Genomic DNA, 27,435 nt, shown 5'->3' with positions numbered 1-27,435 from the left:
GAGAATAGAAAACAGGAGCACAGGGAAACACACTGGTTGACTTTAAAAATAACAAGACAAACTGGCACAGAAAGACAGGAAACACTGGGATAAATACACTGGGGAAAATAAGCGACACCTGGAGGAGATGGAGACAACCACAAGAACAGGTGAAACAGATCAGGGTGTGACACCCATCTATCTTTGAAAATCATCCAGGTTTGATTTCTATTTGCCATAACAATATTCTTAATGATTTACTCATGTTCTTCTGGCTCCTCTGGAGAGCACTGATCTTACTTTTCACTTCAGTTTAAACACAACAGTTCACCCAAAATCTTAGTTTGTTAGATGTTTTTATACTTCAATAGTGTTCCAACTTTACCACGCCAATCCTGTGCCAGTTCACTGAGGACTGAGACCTGCAGAACTCTCCAGATGCCTATAGACAACAGATGGTGTGGAAATGGGTTCAGTTTGACTTCAAACCACGTTTGAGGTATGAAAATGTCTGCCAAACTTTGGGTGAACTATTCCTTTAATACCCAGAAGGGTCTGTCTGATGGCCTAGTGACTAACAGTAGGGTAGGCTTGGGCTTCATGCAGAAGAAGACGTAGCTAACCAAGAAGCAAAAAAAGCAAACAGCCATCTCAAAGTAAAACATAGTGAAATAAATAACCAGAGTACATACAACTGTAGTTTCACTAAGACAAAAAACATGATGGAAAAAATGAACGTCAAGTAACACCATGACTTTGGTGAAAGGTACAGTTGGCAATAAAAAAAGTTCCTACTCTATGAATTATGGGGCTTACTGGTGGTGATGGCATGGTGTTCACTGTCTGTTTAATGTAAAGCATGAATGCAGTTGAGCCAGAGAGAGAAGGAAAGAGTGAGAGAGAGTGACTGAGCGTAAAAAGGTGGCACAACAATGGCATGAGGTTAAGTGATGAGATCTGCTTCATGTGGAGCAGAAGTGTATTGGGGCCTCCCCTTTGAACTCCCAATGACGATAATTGAAACAGCATTGAGGGGGCATTAGAATAGATCTGGATCGCATTCCTGCCCCTTTATTCAATTTAGCTCATCAGAGGGGCGAGCCCGATCTCCTCTTTTCGCATGGCAATTACTCATCCCCTCCCCTTTTTGCCCCGACGTGTTGTCCATCTGTGCCCTGAGGGGGCCAGGGGAGAACAGGGGGGGCCGGGGGGCCCGCGTCAGAGCTTCAAACGGGGTGCTGAGAAAGCGCAGGCCATGCGCCCATCCCAGTTTGCCACTGGGCTCCTCATCTACAGCACTCCTTCACGCCTCTCACTTTGGACTTGAACAAGATGTACTTTAAAGAGGCAGCCTCTGCCAGGGGCTTGGTACTTTATCATTCAAACAAATGTTCTACCAGGGTCAGGAGAACATCACAGAGTCACAGGGTGTTTCAGATGAGTCGCAAGTGTTGAGCTGATAAATCCCTGCTTTTCCCATTTCACCATCATGTTTTCCAGTAGAATGCTTTTTTACAGATAGAAAAATACTTATAGTGCAGTTAATAACCAAATGAATAGATACATATCATGTTGTTTCCTGTGTATCACAGCACCCAATCAGATACAGAGGGCTTGTAGACTTCCCGGCGTGTGGAATCACCTCTTCTCATTTCGCAGACTACTGGCTGAGGTTTCCGTCAAGGCTTTAATCAGCGTCACACACGCATGGCCTGGGATGGGGCTGAACGGCGATGGGGCACCAGCCACTAGAGAGCTGTGGAGGGGCAAATAGATGACAAATATTCAGGAACCAGATACCTCTCAAAGGTATCCTTTATAGACCTGGAGGCAGCCACGAGGCGCAACTGTTTGAGACACCTTGGTGGTGGCACACTGTTGATGAGCACATGCCTTCTGACACCAGGCAGGATAGAAAGGGCCCTTGGCCTGTATGTCCTAACAACTGACTGACCACTCCCCAGGTCTCACCCTTTCTTGACACTTCACTAATGTGATACTGTGTGGCCTGTGTGCCCATAATTGGGGGCTTTTTCCCAGGTCACCCAGGAAGCCTATCCATTGTCACCAAGTACCAACTACACCTGCAAAACCAAGCGAGATGATCATATCATTGGCTTGATGGTAAGAATTCAAGATGACACTGAAAAAAGTCTATATGATTGACAAACCTGCATAGGACTGATGGTGAAAACCCAGATGTGTCACTAAACAATAACACGTTTTTCTATTTGGAGTAACTGTTCGGGTACTCAGCGATTGTGTGGAAAACCCCAAAGGGAATTTGAGTGGGTCTCGGTATGATTCGAGGGTGGGACTTAAATCCGGCATGTGCATATTCCTTCCTCCTTGGATTCACTATAAGCCCAGGTACAGCATCAGTGAATTGAGTCTGTCTACAGCTGAACTGTCACAGCCAACTAGCCTACAGAGCGCACCACTCAACCAACCTGCAGGAAGTTTCACTCACAACACACGGTAAGTTTATACTCTTACCAATTTTACAAATCCAGTAGATATATAATAGAGTAGAAAATAATGTTGTTTACATATAAATAGGAGAAGCAACAGGAGTGTGATGTGTCTGTCGGGTTGTAAAAGCTCGCTTTGAAGTGCAGTCGCGCTTCCCGAGAGGAATGCTGTTGGAGCGTGAATGAACTGTGCAATCTGGTGCATTTTGAACTAAATGGTGAAGACCGCGTTTATTTGATCAAACCTACGTAAAAATAGTTTTGAAAAAAATGTTAATTACAGCTTAATAATATTTGTGGTATATCTGCATTGATATGCAATAGCATATCACGTGCGTATCTGTTTGGATTATCTGCTGTGTCATTGGCCATTGACCCAGTCATTTGGAAAATATGTTTATATAAAATGTTTTACCTCACAATAAACCTTGAATTGATTGCAAACTATTGGTGTCGTAATGTAATTTTGTGACTTTGGCTGCAGAGATTTATGATACATATTTTTCTATTGTAGTCGATTACAATAGTTATCACTTGACAATGATAAATTATGCTAAACTGTGCTAAATAAAGGCATACATTCAAGGACACTTGTCCCTACCCACGTTGTCTGTCAGCTCCCCTGGAAACGCTCTCCTCTCAGCTGGGTTCCTGTTCCCCGTCTGTTGATGTTTCTACTAGTAAACACATGATAATGAGATGCCCAAAGTGAGTGGGAGGAAAGGAAGGAGAGTGGGAGGGAGGGACAGATGAGGAGGAGGAGAGCGCTAGGAGGTAAAGAAGGGGGGATCAGGCAAATAATTATATATCAACGCTGGAGATAGTGTGACTTAACATGTTCAGCCCTGAATATTGAAAAAGCTGCCTCATATAAATGTCCAAATATGGAGACACACTAGCAACTGAATTCATTATAATCTTGACTGGGATGTTGTCGGCTAGAATTTAGTATCTGTTATTGCATTGTTGTCCATGCTAATTTATTTTGTATTTTTTTGCCCATGCAAAGAGGAGGAAATTATGAAGTTGTTATTCATTAAAGATCCTCTATTTCTAAACCCATTTCCATCAAGTGATTATGTAATTTAAAGTCAACATTGCAAAAAGGAAGAATTATCGCAATGTTGTTTGTGAAGTCTGCATTAGATGTTACACAGGGCAGTGTGGGGTGGTGCCACTCTGTAGAACTGTGGTGACAGCTTATTGTAGTCACACACACAGTGTAAACAGTGTGTGATTGATAGGGGCCCCGCCTCGGCTGTTTGTATGCTGATCCCTTCCACAGGCCTGCTGCTCCATCCAGACCCCAGGATGAGTTACTACATGGATCCAGTTTCCTCCTACTCGACCCTTCACCCCTGTGACCGTCTGGGCGCGATGGTAAGACCCCGACCACCATAAATCACACTCCTGTTACAGCCTGTGGACGGGCTAGCTACCTACCACATGCCACGGTGTAGGAGGAGTATGCAAGTGTGTGTTAACAATGCACCTCTGGATTCCATCAACCTTCTGCAACACTGGAGTGTTGTTAAGTTTACTATAAAAAATCGGCACTTTATTTGTCGTTAAAAAAATGCTACTATCAGTTATTCATTCTAGACCACTATGGACCAGAGGTGAATGTAAGGTTAACATTGTCTTGGGAGGCTGCAGTGGAATAAGAGATGGACGACGAAGACCAAGTTCTGAAACCAATAGTTTCAATCAACTCTGCTCTGCAAAACAATTATTACCTCCTAACCATATTGGCAGTAAATACTTAGAAGTGTGGGGCCCAACCATCACTGAGTCTATTTGGAGTCATGCAGAGCACCCTCACAGGAAAACACTTTACCATGTAATACCATATTGATGTGCTATAGAGCAGGTTATTTAGGCTATTTGTAAACACAGTCTTTTTAACACCATCCAAATGAAAGGACCATATGAATACAGCCTGTCAGATCACAGGAATCAGGGACATTGGGATTCCTGTCAGGTGAGCTCTGAAAGGTGAAGGCCGAGAAGCGCTGGCAGAAATGTTCCCATTTGTATGCAGAATGTAGCCCTGTTAGACAAAGAGGATGAGGTCACATGCAAATATCAACCCAACCTGGCTCTGGTACAAAACGTGGAGGGATAAAGCTCCCTCGCCCCTAATTGGCTCAGGTGGTTCTGCATGCCTTTGAAATTGAGATTACTGTACCCGGGGCCAGATGTGGTCAAAAGGTGAACCTAGGTTGCCACAGATTTTCCTATGAATTGACATGTATTAGTAGAGAAAGGTCCTCTGATTTCCCTGCCCTCTGCTTTTGTGATTTTCCATGTTATTCTGGATGCAAAGAGGTTGTTTATGTGAAAGAAATGGCCAAGGTTTCCATGTTTTGTGACCATGTCCTGTAAAATGAGACTGTGGAAGAGGCTGTAGTTGAATTGCCCCTGACTCTCCTACTTTCACATATCAGATGTGTGGCATCAAAGGTTCATCCACACAAGGGATGGAGGACTCATGGCAATCTACTTTTGCTGGTCCTCCAATTTCACTTTAAAGCAGTGGAGGCTGCTGAGTGGAGGACGGCTCATAATAATGGCTGCAACAGAGCAAATGAAATGATATCAAACAAATGGAAACCATGTGTTTGATGTATTTGATACCATTCCACTTATTCCGCTCCAGCCTTTACCATGAGTCCGTCCTCCACAATTAAGGTACCACCAACCTCCTGTGCTTAACAGTGCCGATACGACTGCCCTCTTCCCCTGGCTATCACTCCCCTCTCCCTGCCAGACTGGACTGATAGTGCCGTCATCGGCCCACGTACCCCCTAGAGACTTCACTAGATTAGACTCCATAGTCCCCTCTCACTATTAGCTGGCTGTAAAGCTGACAGCCTACTGATAAACCCGGCATCACTTTAACAAGAGTCCTTATCAGATGGGCAGTCAGTCAGGTACCCTGATCTGAGGTCTATACTCCTAGCCATGCCTGTTGTGAAGCCCGACCAGGCGGTAGTCAGTTAAGTGGTGAGGTTACAGGAGCCACCACTATTGTCCCTATGGTGAGCTGATAGAGCTGATAGATGGAAACTGCTACTGTAGAGGCTCCTATGCTTCTTGCTACTGGTCATCACATACCTACCAGGTATGCATCAGATATCACTTTCAGAGTGTCACCAGAGTATGATCACCCATTTCTTGAAGTAGTGCATCAGAACTGCATCATGTTCCATGTGCTTGCTTAGTGCGATTTTGAGTCAATGGAAAATGTTCTCAGAATAGTCCTGACCCGTTATCTACTCTCCTGCTATTTCTTGTATCCACATACGTACAGTATTCCTATATGGTCCTCCTCCCAACTACTCATTCACTTTGGACTTCCCCTCAGTCCAATCTGAGGGGACAACAGATTGAAACAAAGATAAACCTATTGAATCCAATTTAGCCTTCATTTTATCTGTACTGAAAGCGTAAAACAAAACCATCTCCACTCCAAAATAGTATTTTTAAAACTCTAGCTTGGTCTCTTCCCCCTTACAATCGAGCTCATTGACATTCTTACAGTATGTCCGTAAACCTTTTACTCACATGTACAGTAAGCAAACACAGTTTAAATGTAAACAAAATTTGAGGTTGAGATATACTGCATCTGTGCCTTGCTGTTGCTGTGCAGTAGGAACCAGGTTAGGGTTGGGCGATATATCATCTTTTAAGGTATGAAATCCACATACCGGTATGGATTTTTACAGTACTAAATATAAAGGTAATTTAATACAGTGTTAAATAAATGAAAAGTTCTACAAATTGGACTACTTCACTGTCAGGTTTGTCCTAGTTTGGTTCATTATAAAACTATGATGGAGAAAGCCCATTAAAACTACTTGTTGCCATCCTAGGGTCATGCACTACTCATAAAACATTTAAAACATGTTATTCAGAAACATAAAATATCACCAAATACCACCATACTGTCAAAAATAAGAAACATATTGTGATATAATATTTTGGGCCAAATTGCCAAGCCCTAGACCATTTCCAGGCTCAGTTAGTTAACCCCCTGTTTGTGTTGCCTTTACAGAGGCAGAGTGGAGGGGTGGCTATGGGACCACTGACCCAGCTCTCTGGTATGGTGGTTCACCCCCAGCAGCAGCAGCACTACCCCCCACCCAGAACCCTTTACCCCCAGGACATCACCCTTCAGGAGGTCCCCAATGGACACGACCTCATACCCACAGGTAGGAGCCAAAGTAAGCCTCTGACTAAGAACAAATCCTACAGAACACAGTTGTTTGCCTGTTTGTTCAGGTCACTGCACTTAATACAGTGAATTAAGCAAGCAAAGTGAAATCTGCCTTTTAAATTTCTCAAAGGAACACATGGATAGCCTCATATAAACATAAACTATATTGGGGTAAAATGGAACTGAGATTGGGGATGAAAGAGATTGTTCATTGTGGATTAAGTGTTCACTGCAAACAAATTACTTTGTGTGGAGAGGTGTGGCAAATTAACTGTGACTCACATACAGGCACACACACACACACCTCATCCCCACATCTTACACACACACACACACACACACACACACACACACACACACACACACACACACACACACACACACACACACACACACACACACACACACACACACACACACCAGTCCAGGCAGTCTGTCTTGCTCCAGAGTGCTGCATTCAGAGCGGCCGGCTGAGCAGCCCCGAGGCCCCCTCTGGGTCTCCTCCTCCCTGGGGACCATGGTGACGTTGACCCCAGGGCCGAATGCCTTTACCAGATGCCTCCTCCTCTCCTCCTCTGGGGACCTCCACATACCCCGCATTTTTCTGCCTGCACTCTGTTTTTTTTCTGCCGTTTATTTTAAACTGGAACATTCCTCCCAGTGCATTGCCTCTGTTTGACTCTGGCCTCCCTCTTTCTTAAGAGTGATTTATTCAGGGGACTGGGACACACGCCATGGGGGATTGGGGGGGTGGTGCTTAGGCCAGGCACCAGCTTTCTTCCGTCTCCTCCCAGGCTGGATGCAGGGGCACAGGGGAAAGGAGGACAAAAGGACAGCCGTCTTTTTCCCAAGCCTCTGGTTCCCCCCGGGGGATAAGGTCGGGGCTGGATCTGATGGGATTTGCTGATGTTTGTTGCTGGAGACACACTCCTTTGGAGCCTCCAGTGGTTCCAGCGCTAAACCGTTGACATAAACATTATCACATGGAAAAAAACGACCTCCAGTTGACCTCCTCTCCCTCGTGATGGTGATCAAGCTGTTCATTCGTCCGCGCAATGCAACCACCTGTAGACGCAATTAGAGTAATTTGGTGACCCCATAGTGTCATATACATGTTGTTGCTGTCATTGAAGTGTAGCCTCCCAGTGTATGGAGCTGAAACCTCCTAACTGGTAACCCTTGACATACTCCACTTCCTAAAACCGTTGATCTGACCTATATGTTTCTCAAACTAAAATATTTTGACTTAACCACAGTCGTTCCATGTCATCTCAATAACCTGTTGAGAAAACCAACTATATAGTAAGGATAGAAGTGAAGAAGTCTTCTTTGGCTGTCTGTGCCACCAGCAAACATCCTCTTCCTTTCCTGAAGCCATGCTCTACCGTGTGTGTGAGTTTGGCTTGAGACCACTTCTACACCTTGCTTAGCTTTGAACACATTTGCGTGTGCTTCCCTTTGATATTTTACAGCCCAAGTCACTGCGCACAATTAATTGGTGACATATTTCTGCTAATGAATATTTTGCCAGCTATTACATGTTTCCTTTCGTGGAACCAATGCAATTAAACACAGATATCACCTCAACTGCTGTTGAGTCACGCTAACATTATGGAAAATGACTGCCTGTGTGTCAGTATCCACCTAGAATGTCCAATACAGTATACAACTTGTGAAGAACCTTTTTGTGTTTCACTATGTATACGGCCAATACAAACTGCCCTGGTTCTCTTTCATAGAAATGACAGCTAGGTGCACTGAGTACTGGGGCTGGTAATGAACATGTTCTCTACTTTTTTATAGAGGAACACAACTTAAAGTTTGAAAGACTGAGTTCCTAACACAGTTACTGTAACACCCTTTTAGTTTACATCACTGGGATTTATAGCTTGTTGCTACAGTAACTGTGAGAGAGACCTGAGAGCTGATGTGGTGAAGGGATGTTGTATGTTAAAGGGCATTTGCATGTTTGACCCTGAGCCCACTGTCACACACAGCTTCCTGACATCCGCCGTACCATAACCCCCCTCTCACTTTCCTCTCTTTTCCACTCATCTCCTTTCCAGTCTTCTCTGCTCCACTCTTCTCTTCTCCACTCCTCTCTTCTCCACTCACAGAAACCTAGCCACTCTCACACCGCTGGGTCTGATCATTAACACCCACTTAGAGATGCATGATGTGTGTGCTGCACAGTCTCACTGAAACACAGAAACACACATACACACACACTTTACTTCCGGTAGTCGCTCACACCCCACATAGTCCTTCATTAATTCACACCAGTTTTCTGGCATGTATTGTATTACTGTATCCTCCCATTCAGTAAAAAGCCCACTTCCACACACATCCACTCCCAGGCACTCAGGATCTCACTGTACATTTAAACATCCACTCCCATTTAGAACACAGCTGTGATATGGAACCCAGGGACCATTGGTCTGGGTTTTATTTTATGTGATTTAACAGCTGGATAGTAGGGAGGGGGATGGTCACAGGGCCAGGGCTGGGGGTGGTGGTTTGGAGGGAGGGAGGGAGGGAGGAGGAGAGTAAAGGAGTAAAGGAGGGGAGGGGGGAGAGATTTGGGACAGGGGGGGTGGGCGTCTTCGCCTCTGATGAGGGGCACGTCCTCACGGGCGCAGGCCTATTTATTTTTTCTAAGAGTAAACAAGCAGCCTGCGGGGGTCTGGAGGTTATGGGAAAGGAGGAAACAGCGATGCTAATCAGGCCGAAGCACACTTCCCCCAACAATAAAACAAAATGAGGGGAAAAAAGAGAGACAACTCTGAAGCAGAGGGTCGCAAAACAGCCCCACTTCGCTAGGCTATGTTTTTGTGAGGGGTTGTAGTAGTGACATTGACTTTGTTTGTAGGGATAGCTGATAAGCTGGCATTGGGCCGGGGATGGCACAGCAATTAGGCATATGTAAAAATTGTTCTCTAGAGAGCCTCTGTACATAGCTGCATAGACCAGTTCTGGTAAGGGTAAGTGGGGTCAATTCCTCTACGGTGACTAACAAGTGACCACATACACAGAACATTCAGTCTTCAAGGAAATACAGTACCATCATGGGAAGAGGTGATGCAACTAATGCCAGCTCATTGGAAAGGTAGAACATGTGGGTATGATCCAAGAAAAGACCTCTATTGTAAAAATGCTATTATGTGGCTTAGTAATACCTACTGGCATTACACGCTTATGTGTGTCAGGACTGAACAATGTGTCAGTGTAGATAATGGGTAATGAGTATATTGTTATTATCATAATGGTATTATAATCATATCACATTTGGTATATTATGAGCTTTTACAGTCAACCAATGAATCCATCTAGTGATGTTAACACTATATTGTAATGCAGACCAGCTTATAATAAACAGGCTGTAGTCTAACTGGGGAGACGAGGGGCTTTCCTTTAGCTGCGGGTGGTGGTTGAGCTTCATCAGTGAGCTCTCTCTCTCTCTTTCTGTGAAAGAGAAGGTCGGAGGGATGGAAAGAAGGAGGGAGACCTGGGAGGCTCAGAGACTCCGGGGGGGGGGGGGGTAATTGAATTATTTGCACAATGGAGTGATGGGGGGCACGTGGTGGCGCTAATGGAGGAAGATACGTATTTTTTAGCGAAGGCAATTGTTCAGAAAGAGCTTTTGTTCAGGGAGGCCCAGAACCACCCCCAGCATACTCACTCAAACACACACACAGTCGTGCACGTGCACACACAAACACACACACACACACACACACACACACACACACACACACACACACACACACACACACACACACACACACACACACACACACAGCCTGTGGTCCTGTCCCTACTCGAGGCCTATGATCTCAGCAGAACTGCATCCAGTTTATGGCATCCCCTGACGGCTAAGAGACCAGTGTGCTGTGTGTGTATGTGTATGTGTATGTGTGTGTGTGTGTGTGTGCGTGTGTGTCAATGAGTGATTGATCAATTACTCGCTAAGTGGTGTCTAAGCACAGGGAGGCCAATCCAGTCATGCCATACCCATTGGCTGGTACCAGCAGCAGGTTATTTCAGCGAGCTAGCTGTCAGTTAACCCCTGGTAGCAGCATCAGGTCCTTTCAGCTAGCCTGGTGTCAGTTAACCCCTGGTAGCAGCATCAGGTCCTTTCAGCTAGCCTGGTGGCAGTTAACCCCTGGTAGCAGCAGCAGGCCCTTTCAGCTAGCTAACTGTCAGTTAACCCCTGGTAGCAGCAGCAGGGCTTTTCAGCTACCTAACTGTCAGTTAACCCCTGGTAGCAGCAGTAGGGCCTTTCAGCTAGCTAACTGTCAGTTAACCCCTGGTAGCAGCAGTAGGGCCGTTCAGCTAGCTAACTGTCAGTTAACCCCTGGTAGCAGCAGCAGGGCCTTTCAGCTAACTAACTGTCAGTTAACCCCTGGTAGCAGCAGTAGGGCCTTTCAGCTAGCTAACTGTCAGTTAACCCCTGGTAGCAGCAGTAGGGCCTTTCAGCTAGCTAACTGTCAGTTAACCCCTGGTAGCAGCAGTAGGGCCTTTCAGCTAGCTAACTGTCAGTTAACCCCTGGTAGCAGCAGCAGGGCCTTTCAGCTAGCTAACTGTCAGTTGACCTCTGGTAGCAACAGTTGGTCCTTTCAGCTAGCTAGCTGTCAATTAACCCCTGGTAGCAGCAGTAGGGCCTTTCAGCTAGCTAGCTGTCAATTAACCCCTGGCAGCAGCAGCAGCAGGTGTACCAGTTATATGTCTGGATTAAGGAAAAGCAGGATTTAGCTATAGCTGCTAAACTGCAATGCTATTGCATGAACCCCTAACTGTCAAAACCATGGCAACAGCATTTGCCAGGTAAAGAAGCTAGACATTGAAACCCAAGTGCACATGTTGCCTGATCAGTGGGAGATGATGGTGGTGCTGCTGCTCAGTCTCATGAGAGGGATGTCACTTACACGTACAATGACATGTATAGACTTTTTCATTCCCATAAACATCCGTTCTTCCTGTAACTGTACAATGTATACGTTGCAGTACAATGACCAGTGACTAACATATTTGGGAAAGGAATCCTAGTCAGTGGTACAACTGAAATGTGTCTTCTGCATTTAACTCAACCCCTCTGAATCAGAGAGGTGCTGGGTGCTGCCATAATCAACATTAACAGCATCCAGGGAACAGTGGGTTAACTGCCTTGCTCAGGGACAGAACAACATTTTTTTTTTATTTTTTTACCTTGGATTCAATCCAGCAACCTTTCAATGACTGGCCCAACACTCTAACCACTAGGCTACCTGACGTAGTAGTATCCAGGAAACAGCATCTTTGGGCAAACAACAATAGCCCTAGTTCCTACAAATGTAGGATCTTCATTTGAGGCAGTTTGCTACAGCAGGAAAATAATCCTGCAGCAACAGGAAATGTGAATGATTATGTGGATTACAATTAATGGACATTTTTGTTGGGGTTGATACATTTTTTTCGTAAATTTCAAACTTCAGAAGACTTTTTAAACCTCAAATGCACTACAAGTTGTACATTTCCTGAATTTCACTCCTGCAAATTAAGATCCTACATCTGTACCTGGCTTTTAGAATGATAATGTTTTATTTATTTTAATATTTCCTCTCAGATTCTGTCTTTAAAGTGTTTTAGTAAAGGGAGACCCAGCTCTTATTCACTCTGTTGTAACGCTCATGGAAATAAGTTTAGCAGGTCAGAAAGATAATACTGAATGAAGACTAGAGTGTATCAACCAAGTAGAAAATGGGTACATCAGTCTGCCTGCACTTATATGTGTCTGTGGAGCTCTCAAAACATTAAACAGAAATGTATATTCAATTTGACCTATTTGCAGAACTGAGTAAGTTTCAAGCTAATATATTAAGTACATAGATAGATTAATACCCACTTTAAATGTTCACCATTAACACATGGATGATACATATAAGGGAGCGAGAGGGGGCATAACGCACCCCCATTGAAAAGACCACTCTGCTAGCTCCAGTCCAGATATTAGTCAGCAACGCTATTAGTCTTAATGGCTGTTCTCAGGCACAAAGGATCTGGGCTGCCCTTTTAAGAGTAGATACAAGGAGCTCATTAAGCCAAAACAAAGATGGGCAGTGAGAGGGAGAGAGAGGAGAGTGACTGACGGACTGACTGAAACTAATTGAAAGGTACCCTTAAACCACCCCTCCCACCCTCTTGACGGCCCCTTGTGAGGAGCAGTGAGACCGCAGAGGCCACACGACATCTCTGCCTGGCATTTCCACTACGGTTGATATCTGTCAAGTGAAACATTATCCAGGTTCGCTAATGGAGATGGTGAAAGACCTCTATTTAAAAATCCATACATGATCAATACCCCTGGCTCCCCTAACTCCCAATCCCATTTAGAGGTATACTGTAGCTACGTACATGCATAATCATGTTGCCATGCATATTAAGATGGACCATATTGACTTATCTAGCTAACTATGTTATTTTGTGTATGCAGACCTGTGTAGATTGGATGCTGATACACTGGCTAAATCCAATGTCACTGTATTGTTTGTTTGAGGAATTAATTCCACATCTCACAAACAATGAAACGATTGTACTTTAGCTGTCTACTTCTACCAGTAATCTTGTCTTTGTAACGGTTTTCTTGATGAGAAGGAGAGTCGGACCAAAATGCGGCGTGTCTATTGCAATCCATGTTTAATGAAGGAACACACTAAACACAAACACTACCAAAACAATAAACTTAACGAAAACCGAAACAGCCTATACTTGTGTAACCTAACACAGAACAATGACATCAGGACACTAAGGACAATCACCCACGACAAACTCAAAGAATATGGCTGCCTAAATATGGTTCCCAATCAGAGACAACGATAAACACCTGCCTCTGATTGAGAACCACTTCAGACAGCCATAGACTTAGCTAGAACACCCCACTAGCTACAATCCCCACACATACACACCACATACAAAAACCCATGCCACACCCTGGCCTGACCAAATAAATAAAGATAAACACAAAATACTTTGACCAGGGTGTGACAGAACCCCCCCCCTAAGGTGCGGACTCCCGAACGCACCTCAAAACAATAGGGAGGGTCCGGGTGGGCGTCTGTCCATGGTGGCGGCTCCGGCGCGGGACGTGGACCCCACTCAATCAATGTCTTAGTCCCTTCTCCTCGCGTCCCTGGATAGTCAACCCTCGCCGCCGACCATGGCCTAGTAGTCCTCACCCAGAACCCCACTGGACTGAGGAGCAGATCGGGACTGAGGGGCAGCTCGGGACTGAGGCAGCTCGGGACTGAGGGGAAGCTCAGGAGTGAGAGGAAGCTCAGGAGTGAGAGGAAGCTCAGGCAGGTTGATGAATCTACCTGGCTGGCTGGTGGTTTCGGCAGATCCTGGCTGACTGGCAGATCCTGGCTGACTGGCAGATCTGGAAGAGTCTGGTCGACTGGCAGATCTGGAAGAGTCTGGTCGACTGGCAGATCTGGAAGAGTCTGGTCGACTGGCAGATCTGGAAGAGTCTGGTCGACTGGCAGATCTGGAAGAGTCTGGTCGACTGGCAGATCTGGAAGAGTCTGGTCGACTGGCAGATCTGGAAGAGTCTGGTCGACTGGCAGATCTGGAAGAGTCTGGTCGACTGGCAGATCTGGAAGAGTCTGGTCGACTGGCAGCTCTGGCTGCTCCATGCTGACTGGCTGCTCCATGATGACTGGTAGCTCTGGCTGCTCCATGCTGACTGGCTGCTCCATGCTGACTGGCAGCTCTGGCTGCTCCATGCTGACTGGCTGCTCCATGCTGACTGGCAGCTCTGGCTGCTCCATGCTGACTGGCTGCTCTGGCTGCTCCATGCTGAATGGCTGCTCCATGCTGACTGGCTGCTCCATGCTGACTGGCTGCTCCATGCTGACTGGCAGCTCCATGCTGACTGGCGGCCCTGGCTGCTCCATGCTGACTGGCGGCCCTGGCTGCTCCATACTGACTGGCGGCCCTGGCTGCTCCATGCTAACTGGCAGCTCTGGCGGCTCCTTGCAGACTGGCAGCTCTGGCGGCTCCTTGCAGACTGGCAGCTTTGGCGTCATCCTGCAGACAGGCAGCTCTGGCGGCTCCTTGCAGACTGGCAGCTCCATGCAGACTGGCAGCTCCTTGCAGACTGGCAGCTCCTTGCAGACTGGCAGCTCCTTGCAGACTGGCAGCTCTATGCTAACTGGCAGCTCTATGCTAACTGGCAGCTCTATGCTAACTGGCAGTTCTGAACAGGCGGGAGACTCCGGCAGCGCTGTAGAGAAGGAAGGCTCTAACAGCGCTAAACAGGCGGGAGACTCCGACAGCGCTGGAGAGGAGGAGGGCTCCGACAGCGCTGGACAGGCGAGGCGCACTGTAGGCCTGATGCGTGGTGCTGGCACTGGTGGTACTGGGCCGAGGACACGCACAGGAAGCCTGGTGCGGGGAGCTGCTACCGGAGGGCTGGGGTGTGGAGGTGGCACAGGATGGGTTAGACCGTTAAGGCGTACTGGAGATCTTGAGAGCGGTGCTGGCACAGGACGTGCAAGGCTAGGGAGGTGCACAGGAGGCCTGGTACGTGAGACTGGCACCATCTTCACCAGCCGACTAACACGCACCTCAGGACGAGTATGGAGCGCTGACCCAGGTGCCATCAAATCCCCGACACGCTCCGTCGGGCAAATTCCATGTTTAAAACACCAACACAGCAACTCCCTCATTTCTCTCTCCTCCAATTTCCCCATTAACTCCTTCACAGTCTCTGTTTCGCTCACCTCCAACACCGGCTCTGGTTCTGGTCTCCTCCTTGGCTCCTCACGATAAACAGGGAGAGTTGGCTCAGGTCTGGCTCCTGACTCTGCCACACTCTCCCTGAGCCCCCCCCCAATAAATTTTTGGGGCTGACTATGGGGCCTCCGTCCACGCCGCCTTGCTTGCTTCGCAAACTCCATTCTCCTATATCCTTCCGCGCACTGCTCCATCGAATCCCAGGCGGGCTCCGGCACTCTCCCTGGGTCGACCGCCCACCTGTCTATCTCCTCCCAAGAAGTATAGTCCATACTGTACTCCACTTTGGGCTGTTCCTGCCTGTTGACACGCTGCTTGGTCCCTTTGTGGTGGGTGATTCTGTAACGGTTTTCTTGATGAGAAGGAGAGTCGGACCAAAATGCAGCGTGTCTATTGCAATCCATGTTTAATGAAGGAACACACTAAACACAAACACTACCAAAACAATAAACTTAACGAAAACCGAAACAGCCTATACTTGTGTAACCTAACACAGAACAATGACATCAGGACACTAAGGACAATCACCCACGACAAACTCAAAGAATATGGCTGCCTAAATATGGTTCCCAATCAGAGACAACGATAAACACCTGCCTCTGATTGAGAACCACTTCAGACAGCCATAGACTTAGCTAGAACACCCCACTAGCTACAATCCCCACACATACACACCACATACAAAAACCCATGCCACACCCTGGCCTGACCAAATAAATAAAGATAAACACAAAATACTTTGACCAGGGTGTGACAGTCTTGGACAGACCGTCTTACTGTTGTCAACATCGCTAGGTTCCACTAAAGAAGCAACGAGACCTGCATGTGACAATTGCAATGACAATCTGTTGCCATGGCAGGTAATTTCCATATGGTTGTCTTTGTTCCAAGTGGAGCACCAGCACCCTTTCACTCTTGCTCATATATTCAGCCATTTTCCTACAAGAGGCAGAACTAAATCTTGATTCAATTTCCGAAATTACACGCTGATTGTCCCTCATCGGAGTAGCCTAAAAAACGGACTAACACATGAAATGGAACTTATAGATAAAACAGTAACCCTTACAAATCAAATTAGCTGTGATGGCCATGATGACAGTGGCCCCAATTTGATTTGTGTCGATAAAGAGCCAATAGATCCATTTATTTGGAATTTTCTGTGTCCACTGAGCAATGGTGGTTTTAGCATTTAAATCTTGGTGGGGCAAACTCCCCCCAAAATGTTTTTATGTATGCCAGGAAATCCACTACACAACACAACACTAAACAATACATGAATTGCACTATAATGGTGACAAACCGTGCCCACAAAACGGTTGGGGCCTACATAAAGCTGTCCCAACAGCAGAGTCCCAACAGCAGTCCCAACACCTTACCACTGCTACACCTGGATATTAGCAGAGCCTTGTCTGGCAGCGAAACAGTTCATTCAGCCTTGTTGTGCTGTGCTCACTTGAACAGGAAGGTGTCCTTCGTAGGCTAATTTTGTCATCAAACTTCATCATGAAAGTCTGGCATTCTCTGTATTTATGGGGTTTTCAAGACAACTGAGAACTCTGAAAAAAACAAGGTTGAATCATGACGTCAGTGATCTTCAGGTCAAAGCTCTAGAAAGAGGCCCGAGAATCCCGACTTGGAATTCTGAGTTGGATGCTCTTTTTTCCAGAGTTCCCAGTTGTCTTGAACTGACTGTAGTATGAGATTTCCCGGTTCCAAGTTTCCAGCTGGATTGACAACATGCCCAATGTTAAATGTTTATCCTTTCAAGCTAGTGAAAGAGACCCCTAAACCCAGATTTGGACCACGCGCCCACTCCACTGAATAGCAGGCTAGTGATTTGCAGTTAACCAATGGTCGATGAGCACCAATACGTTTTATGTATAATTTCTCTTCATATGAAAAGGATTTGCCAGTAGGTTGTCGATTTGATTCATGATGGTGACTGCTAGCTTGCTAGCTAAGATTTTGAAAGTATGATGTCGACATAATCAGTCCAATCAAAGCTACGGTAGATATAACGTGACTTGACATCATTTTATATGTGGCCAATGACCATGAGCCTTCTTGGATGGGCAATTCTAATGTAACCCTGTCATAGCAGCACCCAAGGAGCTTACATTTTCGAGCTCTCCCCATAGATTTTGCGGTGGCGTAGTGTCCCAATGAGTGATAGAACACTGAGCCAATCACAGGTGCAACTACAGAACATTACCAACCCCTACACTCCATATGTTCCGCTGGCTGCCCAATCACCACAGAAAGCACTGAGCTAGGCTGAAACACCTGTTTGTATGGATGCTTTATTAACTCAATGATAAAACATTTTTACATTGTTTGCAAACTGATATCTGACACATATTAGTGCCAAAATAACATGCAAAACAGGGGCAACATTTAAAAAAAAAAAATCAATATTTTTTTTTTGGGGGGGGGGCAAAATATGCTCTGCCCCACCTGCCCTGAATGAGGGGTTGCCACTGCTATTGATTGATTTAGGATATGTTTCAAGTTTCAGCAGCATCAAATCCTGTGCATTCTCCCAAGACGTCATCCCTTTTCAAAAGCCTGAGAGGCAGTTCTGTAAAAAGACAGGCTTGGTTTTTATTGATCAGTACAAGGTGAACAGGAAATACTCTGAGGTGTTTATGAGGACGCTTGGACCCTTGGAGTTGGACACAGATGGTCCCCTTAGCCTGACATGCTTGTTACAGTGCCTTCAAAAAGTATTCAGACCTAAGAAATAGCCTAACTAATCAGCTGTCCAAAATAGCCTACTACCAGCCTCCGAATTGGACTAATTTGCGGGAACATGCGGATGATTGATTCTCATAGAAAGACAGCAGGCAAGAATGTAATTGAATTGTGAATCACTGGTGGAGTTCGTTTGCATGGCCCGATGCTCCGGTATGTTGGAGATTTCACTTAAAGACCAATGGAGTGGTGTAAAATGAGAACTATGCCTACCCGGGGAACCGGGCTATGCAAAACGAGTTTGACCAGTGGCGGTAGAAACGCCGCCCCTTCAGATGCCGGTGGTACATTTAGGCTCCACGGAGGGAACAACACAACCTCTTTCGTACTGCTCAGTCAGAGCGACAGAAACGCCCTGACGGAGATAGAGGGAGGGAATGAGAGAGAGAGAGAGAGAGAGAGAGAGAGAGAGAGAGAGAGAGAGAGAGAGAGAGAGAGAGAGAGAGAGAGAGAGAGAGAGAGAGAGAGAGAGAGAGAGCGAGAGAGAGTAGCGGACAGAGAGCGATTGAAAGAGAAGTTTGTAGACTTACTGGATACATTTTGGTGGAGATAAATTGAAGCGGGAGGACAGGAAAAACGCAATATTGTTTTTGAGTAAATCAAAACTTTATTGGACAGCAAGGGAAGAAAGCCATTTTTTGTAAATTATCACGGAATTCTTGTGTTAGAGAGAGAGACTAAATTGATCATCCCGTTATCGAACAAATTGATCTGATGATCATGACGGCAGCTGTCGATATGAAACCGACATTAACCATCATAAAGTCTGAAAGAATGGACGGTGAGTACAGCAACTTTTGTTTTTTGACATCTAACATTGTAATTACTGTTGCCTATGCTCGCTCCGTATGTTTCATGTTGTGCGGCGCATAGCGGCTTGCATTTAAAACTCTGGTCAACTTTTATAAGGCAAATGCCATCCTATGTAGTGCAACATGTATCAGTGGAGGTAATAAGTATTTTTCTATGATAAAGCCATCATTTAGCCTAACGGGATATGTCGGTGTCCTATCGCGTCTTCACAATTGTTGTGCATGCAAAACATTCATTTGTTTATTGTGTAAACGAATAAGACACCATTTTTGGATAAATGTTTGTGGATCCAGACAGTTCTGCTGGATAAAATAAGGGACAAGGGGAAATACATTATTACTCTTATGCAATTTAGGCTAAATGGTATTCCCGTTTACATAATTGTATTTCTTAATCGTCCATCTCATGTTCTCAACATACCGGTCTAATGCTCTGTGTCACACGGCTAGACTGCAGGCTGCAGCAGCAGCTGCTGAACCCTGCATTAGACTGACAATCATATTTCATGGATGAAGAGTTAATTTATGAGGAGGCATGATTTATTACATAAAAAACAGGAGTATGTGACCAACAAAATGTTATTTGATTTGAAGAGTTAATTTATGAGGAGTCGTGATTTAACTCTTTAACCTATATGAACACTTAGTTAAACTATGGCAAAGAACATGATGAGACTAAAGCAATCAGTATGACATTCTGCCTACTAGTGTTTGAAAAGTTCCTGTGTGTTTAAAAAATATATATGTTAATTTGACAGTTGACACTTCTACTCAGTCATAAAACGTTTGTTAATTTGAACACATTATTGATGGAGCTGTACAGTAGCCTTGTGCCTTTAGTATGTGCCTTTGGTGTATTTTCTTCCCTTTTCAAATTAGTTCCCTCTCTAGAGAGTCAGCCTTCTCTTTCATGCTGAGTAGATCTTGCCTTGCCGGGCACCTACTATCATAATCCCATCTCCCTCCCTTGCCACCCAGAGTAGCCCCAGTCCAGGGAGGGGGTGTCATATCAGGCATGCTGCTGTCTGCATGGGAAACCACCACTGGTGCCCAGTCATCAGTACTACCCCTCTCCTTTCCCCCTCTCCTCTCCCCCTCTCCTTTCCCCCTCTCCTCTCCTCCTCTCCTTTCCCCCTCTCCTCTCCCCTTCTCCTTTCCCCCTCTCCTTTCCCCCTCTCCTCTTCTCCTCGTGCTGAGTGGTTTAGCCAGAGTCTCAAGAGAGAACCAGAGGCAGACGGGGTTGATGAGTGTGCAGGCCTGAAGGCTGGATATCCTGCCTGTTGCCCGTAAGGCCAGGTCATGGTTGCACTGGGCTGGGGCATGGAGTGCAAGCCCACACAACACAGTGTTTGAGTTTGTATTTAGAACTCTGTGGTTTAATTCCCTTCAAAGTGACACTGTTCTTTTACATTCAGAGTCAGGCTGATTTCACTCTTTCTTCCTTCATTGAGAGGGCTGACTGGGCTTTAATAGCTAACATTAGGCTAATATTCAAATCTATACATTTATGGCTTCAGAAGTGTGACAGCTGTTAAGGTGGCAAAGGCTTGAGATGCCATAGAAACTTGATACATGCACTTCTCCGTAACCCGTTATGCAGAAAATTAAGAAGAAAGTGTAATGACTCCTTGAGGTCAAGCACCGGAGATGTGTTCACCACCTTAACTCAGATTACACCTGCAGGAGGAGAGCACGCACGTACACACACACACACACACACACGCGTGTGCGCACATACACACATACGCACACACACTCATGGTAACGCACTCATATCAAAAAGTTGCTGACAGCTGCAGTGGGGTTGCCAAAACATACCGCTATCTTGCAAAGCCATTTCGCAATGCTAGCTTTCTCTGCCGACCGTGTGTGCTGGGGTCAGGCTGTAGCTGCCAAGACTCTCTATATCAGACATGCACATTACATCTACTCCTTCCCCGTTTCCATGTAGCTAGCTTCTCTCACTGCAAATAGGACAGTAGACCAGTGGCCCACTGATGAAGTGAACCCTTCCTGCCCCTTCTGATCAAAAGTGGAAATTGCTATGTTCCCCCGTGGCTGAGTTATACTGAGTAGGCATGACAGAACATGGCAGGATCTTTGTGAATGGTGGAAAGGTTTAAGTGAGCCATAGAGTGATGATACCTAGGCAGAGGATTTTGTTATTCTCTATCTATGTGCACACACACACACACACACACACACACACACACACACACACACACACACACACACACACACACACACACACACACACACACACACACACACACACACACACACACACAAACACAAATCAAATGTATTTATAAAGCCCTTTTTACATCAGCAGATGTCACAAAGTGTTATATAGAAACCCAGCCTAAATCCCCAAACAGCAAGCAATGCAGATGTAAAAGCACAGTGGCTAGGAAAAACTCCCTAGAAACGCAGGAACGTAGGAAAAAAACTAAAGAAGAATCAGGGTCTGAGGGGTGGCCAGTCCTCTTCTGGCTGTGCCGGGTGGGGATTAAAATTGTACATGGCCATTTAGGCCAGATTGTTCTTCAAGATGTTCAAACGTTCATAGATGACCAACAGGGTCAAGTAATAATCACAACGGTTGTAGAGGGTGCAACGCACGCACGCACGCACGCACACACACACACACACACACACACACACACACACACACACACACACACACACTCACACAGCAAGACAATAGGATTAAGTGGTTGGAGTACATCTCATTGTCTTGTTTATTTTTCTATCTTTGTGAAGGTGCAGTGAGTGTCAGTTTACTGAAGCTTTTTTCACTCTATCCCACTGAGATAATTCATTTTAAGTGCCTACAGACTGTGGAGGTTAGGGGTGATCCCAAACAAAGCTGTTTATATACCAAAAAGCAGGTTCCTGAGTGTTACTGCATAAGTACTGACATAGTAGATCCTTCATTCCCACACAGAAGTCAGATTTGAAATGAGCAGCGTCATTGAGATATTGGGAAATACAAGTGAAAGATTTCTACAAGCAAGTGAATACTTGGCAATAAAGTGCTGCTATATTGAATTAGATTTGACTGTAAGCACAGTCCAATGTAGAGCATGGTGCAGTAGCTGATTACTCAGTTTATCAAGTAGCCATAACAAAACGATAAAGCTAAGGAGTGGAGCTGCGAATGCTGAGATAAGTCCGATTCCTTCTCAAGATGGGGGGTGTTGGATTGCAAAATAACAGGGGCCCTTTTTCTGATTTCAAAAGAATGTAGCTCATGGCTTCTTTACAGTACTGTACTTACACTATTCCTACCACTCTGTATCGTGTATAAGGACATGTGCTTTCATGTACTGACTGAGTCTTCCCTGCATGGTCTAGGATCCCTCTTTCTCTGTTCTTCAGGTCTGCAGGTCAGGGTTCATTGACTGAGAGGAATGTGTGTGGCAGGCAGGCCTGCTGGGTGCGAGTCTCCCTTTTATCTGGTTAAGACGCGGCTGCTTGTCTTAACTGGCATGCTGCACCACCGGGCTGGGCGGCTACACTCAGGGCCCCCTATGCCACCACACACCCATGTCACATACAGCCAGCCAGGGTCCACAATGGGCCAGGAGCCAGAGGCTGACGCCTGACTGTCCCTCCTAATTTTGGTGCCTGTTGGTATGGTGAGGAGTGTTTTCCTTCTGGGCAGGGTGGCTAAAATAAGCATGTGTCAGCTCAGGGCTGGTTTGACAGTGTCAGCACTCCTCCAGTAGTGCTGTGTAAAATGCAAAATGTGCCCGTGTTTGAGCCCGGCTGGCCGTTTGGCAGCTGTGCAAATAGCGGTGGGGCGATTCAGGCTCCTCTGATGTGGGTTGGTGCTGCTGGACCCAACAGAACAAACAGGTATGCTGAAGTCCATTTCACTTTGCCGAATCAAGTAATGGCCAACCAGGATGTTCGATCAAAAGCACTTTTTGGTTTCTGGTATTTGGTGCTTTGCCCATAGTAATTAGACAGTGTTTAGCTAAACAATGTCTCCATGATGCCAGGCTGCCGTTGTGCCCAGTGGACACACTGAATGCCCAGTCTCCCGAATGTGCCTCAGACTCATCTCATGTGGGGCAGATGTTTCAAAGGCTGGGCTGTTGGTAGAATGGTTGTCTATGAAGAGGAATACTTTTCTACTGGCCACAATGACCCAGTGTCTCTGCTGTGAATGGGCTATGATGTCACCCTATAATATCATTAAATGGGTATCTCCTCCCTCCTCCTTCTCCTCCTTCGTTCATTCATCTCTCTGACCTTAGTCCTGCCCTGTTAATCTGTGAAACATTATCGTGCGTGGGCAAAATCGGGATGTCTCTCTTGTGACTACACGCATTAATTTTGCCTTTCAGAACTTAGTCATATAAAAGTAGGCGTGCTACCTTGTGATACATCAGTGTGCTAAATAGTAAGCATATGTGGAGAGTGAGCGCAACAAAGGCATTTGAAGGTGTGGCACATTCTGTAAGATGTGCTGAAAGCATAGGCATGTGTGGAATCGGGTTGAAAAATGAATTTGGTTGTACTCTAAATCTTTTTGAAGTTCTATAACGGTATGTGAACTTCTTGAAAGATGATTTCTTTAGACCTTGTCAAAAACAGAGTAGATTCATCTCTTGGAGTGTAGCCTTCACCAATAAGCCTTCTCGAGACGCCAACCAAAACAAAGAAACAGCATGTCCACGAGTTAGGAAAGAAGAAGTAACAAGCTTGAAGGTTTTTTACAGCCTCCTCCCTCTGATTCCTCCTCTCCCCCTCTCCTTCCTCTTTTCCATCCCCTCTGTGGGCCACATGAGCATCTCTCAGTCTAACGTCACCTCAGGCCTTGATGTGGCGTCGGCCTGTCTCATCCCAGCCGTCTGTCAGTCTCTGCTAATCACTGAGTCACAGCACCCGCCACACCACCGCGTGCCACCGGCTGCCTCCTGCCGCCACAGGCCCTTCCTCTCCCCATTACTCTACATTTCTGTGCTGACTGGGAGAGCTAACTGGTGGGCTCCACCCTGCCTCACCAATCCATAGCTGTGTCTGGAGGTGTGGCCAACTACCTCCCACACGTCCCACCATTCCCTGTGTGTTGCACTACATGTATTTCTGTCCCCATTCTGCTGTTTTACAGTTCCTCATCGGGAGGTTGTTTGCCCAGAGTAAACGATGCTTTGTCTGGTATAGACGTCAATCTGTGTCCTCTGTGTCCTCTGCGGACGGCCCAGTCGTTTGCTTACGGCCAGTGGCCCAGATTTTCCTAATTCCTTTCGGTAAGCATTTTCAGTTTTCTGCAGACCACCTGTTTTTGGAGTCAGCATGTGGGCTGCTTTCGTAATCAGGCTAGTAGTGAACGTCCCATGAGCCACAGACTGTATGTCAACCCTACTACATCAGAGGGGTATTGACAAGCAGGTCTGCTCTCCTTAGCAGAGAACAATAAGGAAAGCTGTGGCGGGGGAGGAGAGTTCTATGATGTAGGTGAGACTCTGTGGCGCTCTCACGTCGAGTCGAGCCTCAGTGATGCAGGCACAGTCAAATCGGAGGCACATGTGCTCTGCTCTGGCACCCCAAGGAAGGGGGGTTGGGACTGGGGTTGGGGCTCAGGCTGTGGTTGGTTGGGATTTGGGTGTTTGTAACAGCTGGATGCCTTAGCTTTTTTATTTATTAATTTATTTCACCTTTATTTAACCAGGTAGGCCAGTTGAGAACAAGTTCTCATTTTCAACTGCAACCTGGCTCCTTCTCTCTCTTTCTTCATATCTGCATATTTTGGATGGAGTGAGTGGCCTGGCCTGGCAATCTCCAGACTGAGTGTTGCTAATAACAGTTACTGTGGGCATCTGGAGGAGTCCCAACGGCCCATCCTATTGAGAACTTGTCTTTGACACCGTTCACTTCTACCACTAAAGAGCTGCTGGGACACAGTCCACTGGCAGTTTCTCATAAAACCACATTAAGAGGTCTCTCTACATGCTCCTGCCTCAACACTCAGACCTCAGACTCCAGTGTGTTTTTATGGGAACCTCTGAGGAATAAATTACAAATAGTGAGTAAATAACAACATTCTTTTAGAAAGCAAGCCTAATTTCTTTCGTCATGTTTACTCACGGCAAGAGGAACACAATGTTAAGTCCAGTCATTCTTTGACAGTGTGAGTCACATCTACTCAATGCTTTGCCTATACCTGCGTTTGGATGAGTGTGTGAGTGAGTGTAAGGGTATGTACGCTTCCGTGCATATTTTCCATGAGTTGCTGTTATCTGTTACACATCATTTGATCAGCACACACACAGCTATATCTCTCTGAAGGGTTGCATTGCATCAAAAACCACCTCTATTGAGATAGAGGTAAAACAACAAAAAAATAAGTAGTAACCAGACGTTTGATATGTTTTAAAAACACGAATTTCAACTCGAAAACAACAATGTTCCATCCAAAATAGAGGGTAATTCAACTACAGTATTTGACCTCCAACCATTTTCTAAGGGGGCCACAGTCATTTTCGGTCACACTAAAGGCACACAAGAAAGCTGTGAGAAACACATTAGTGATTGTAAAACAGCAGAGGAATGTATGGCACGCAACAGGAAAACAATGTGGTCTGCAGGGAATTTATCTAGCCACTATCCATCTGTCTCCCATGCTTTAGAATGAGCAGAGCGCATTTAGCCGTGTGATGTAGAATTGTATCCATGGCTCATAGTGTTTGTGTGCGTAGAATGTCACAAAGAGAACTGTTGAATGAATGAATATTTTATTAATATGACGGATTCCCCCTACTTTCAGTCGGTATCGCTTCCCGCCATATTTCAGTATGCTGTCAGGAAACTGTACTCACGGAATGTTGCAGTTTAGACGAAAGGGGGCCAGGCATGGTGGGTTTGTTAGAAGAATGCAAGCGAGCGAGTAAACTGTTTGTCAGATATTTTGTGTGTTTGCTTTAACGCCTAAACAGTTCCCCCAGAGCATCCCCTGTGTGTTTACATGCAAGGCTGGGGCCAGGGAAAGCTGCTACATGCCGCTAAGCTCACACCACCTGCTCTGCTCTCTAGCATGTACTCTAACAGCTAGCCAGAGCCCTGGTTAACTCACAAACAACATAGAACAAACTTCTCCTGCTTTTATCCCTTGTTCCTTGCCTTGGGTGGATTGGAGGGCTGTGAAATGCTGAAATGTGCTGTAGGTGTTTTTCATAGAGAGTTGGGGCATTGCACAATCTGTGTATGTAGTTTTGCAGAGTGAGACATTTTGTAACCAAGTCGTTACTTCTATTTTGAAGACGCATAAAACCATCTGGTCTTTCTCTATGATTGAAGCATTGAGTGTATGATCGTGAGCAGCATATATGGTGACCATGAGCCATTTGTAAGAGCTTTGTCTCGGTTTTATCCCTTCTGCAGAAAGCAGGGAATTTCCACCAGCATTCAAGAGAAATACACTCCACCAGGCATAGCCAGCGATCAATCGAAAAAGGCAGCTAATGTCATCACGCAAGAACTAAGACTGGTAAACAATATGGACTTAATGCACTTACCACACATCAGAAACTAATGTGATTTCAAAGATAGAGAGGAGAGAGAAAAAGAGAAGAGCAGCTATAGAGCATTAGTCTCTGTTAGCATCTGAGTGGTGTTCCTTGAGAGCTATGTACTTGTGTTGTAAAGAGAGACAGACAGACTGAAGAGTAGTTTCAGGTCTGGTCAACAGTAGTAGTAGTTACTGCACTGGTCAACAGTTGTAGTAGTAACAGGTCTGGTCAACAGTAGTAGTAGTTACAGGTCTGGTCAACAGTAGTAGTAGTTACAGGTCTGGTCAACAGTAGTAGTAGTTACAAGTCTGGTCAACAGTAGTAGTAGTTACAAGTCTGGTCAACAGTAATAGTAGTTACAGGTCTGAACAACAGTAGTAGTAGTTACAAGTCTGGTCAACAGTAGTAGTAGTTACAGGTCTGGTCAACAGTAATAGTAGTTACAAGTCTGGGCAACAGTAGTAGTAGTTACAGGTCTGGTCAACAGTAATAGTAGTTACAGGTCTGGTCAACAGTAGTAGTAGTTACAGGTCTGGTCAACAGTAATAGTAGTTACTGGTCTAGTCAACAGTAGTAGTTACAGGTCTGGTCAACAGTAGTAGTAGTTACAGGTCTGGTCAACAGTAGTAGTAGTTACTGGTCTGGTCAACAGTAGTAGTTACAGGTCTGGTCAACAGTAGTAGTAGTTACAGGTCTGGTCAACAGTAATAGTAGTTACAGGTCTGGTCAACAGTAGTAGTAGTTACAGGTCAGGTCAACAGTAGTAGTAGTTACTGGTCTGGTCAACAGTAGTAGTTACAGGTCTGGTCAACAGTAGTAGTAGTTACAGGTCTGGTCAACAGTAATAGTAGTTACAGGTCTGGTCAACAGTAGTAGAAGTTACAGGTCTGGTCAACAGTAGTAGTAGTTACAGA

General features: G+C 45.7%; 1 protein-coding gene across 4 annotated transcripts in view; it reads left to right on the top strand.

The window, feature by feature from the left end:
* The first annotated feature begins 1,571 nt into the window (after positions 1 to 1,571).
* The window catches only part of LOC110507855 (protein C-ets-1), a 48,845-nt gene continuing 22,981 nt past the window's right edge, over positions 1,572 to 27,435 (top strand). The window contains exons 1-3 of one of the 4 annotated variants that reach the window (XM_021588224.3): positions 1,572 to 2,457; positions 3,736 to 3,830; positions 6,508 to 6,664. In XM_021588224.3, the coding sequence (XP_021443899.1) occupies positions 3,762 to 3,830; positions 6,508 to 6,664 (226 nt within the window). In that variant the 5' untranslated portion in view covers positions 1,572 to 2,457; positions 3,736 to 3,761. Of the gene's footprint in view, positions 2,458 to 3,727; positions 3,831 to 6,507; positions 6,665 to 18,048; positions 18,971 to 26,393; positions 26,500 to 27,435 lie in introns of those variants that run through there. The other 3 variants (XM_090223755.1, XM_021588226.3, XM_021588225.3) reach the window with 3 other exon arrangements.

This window comes from Oncorhynchus mykiss, chromosome 27 (assembly GCF_057628025.1).
Source record: "Oncorhynchus mykiss isolate SJ-2025 chromosome 27, ASM5762802v1, whole genome shotgun sequence".
Taxonomy (NCBI): Eukaryota; Metazoa; Chordata; class Actinopteri; order Salmoniformes; family Salmonidae; genus Oncorhynchus; species Oncorhynchus mykiss.
Note: the sequence above shows the minus strand (reverse complement) of the source record. Positions and strands in the feature narration are given on the sequence as shown.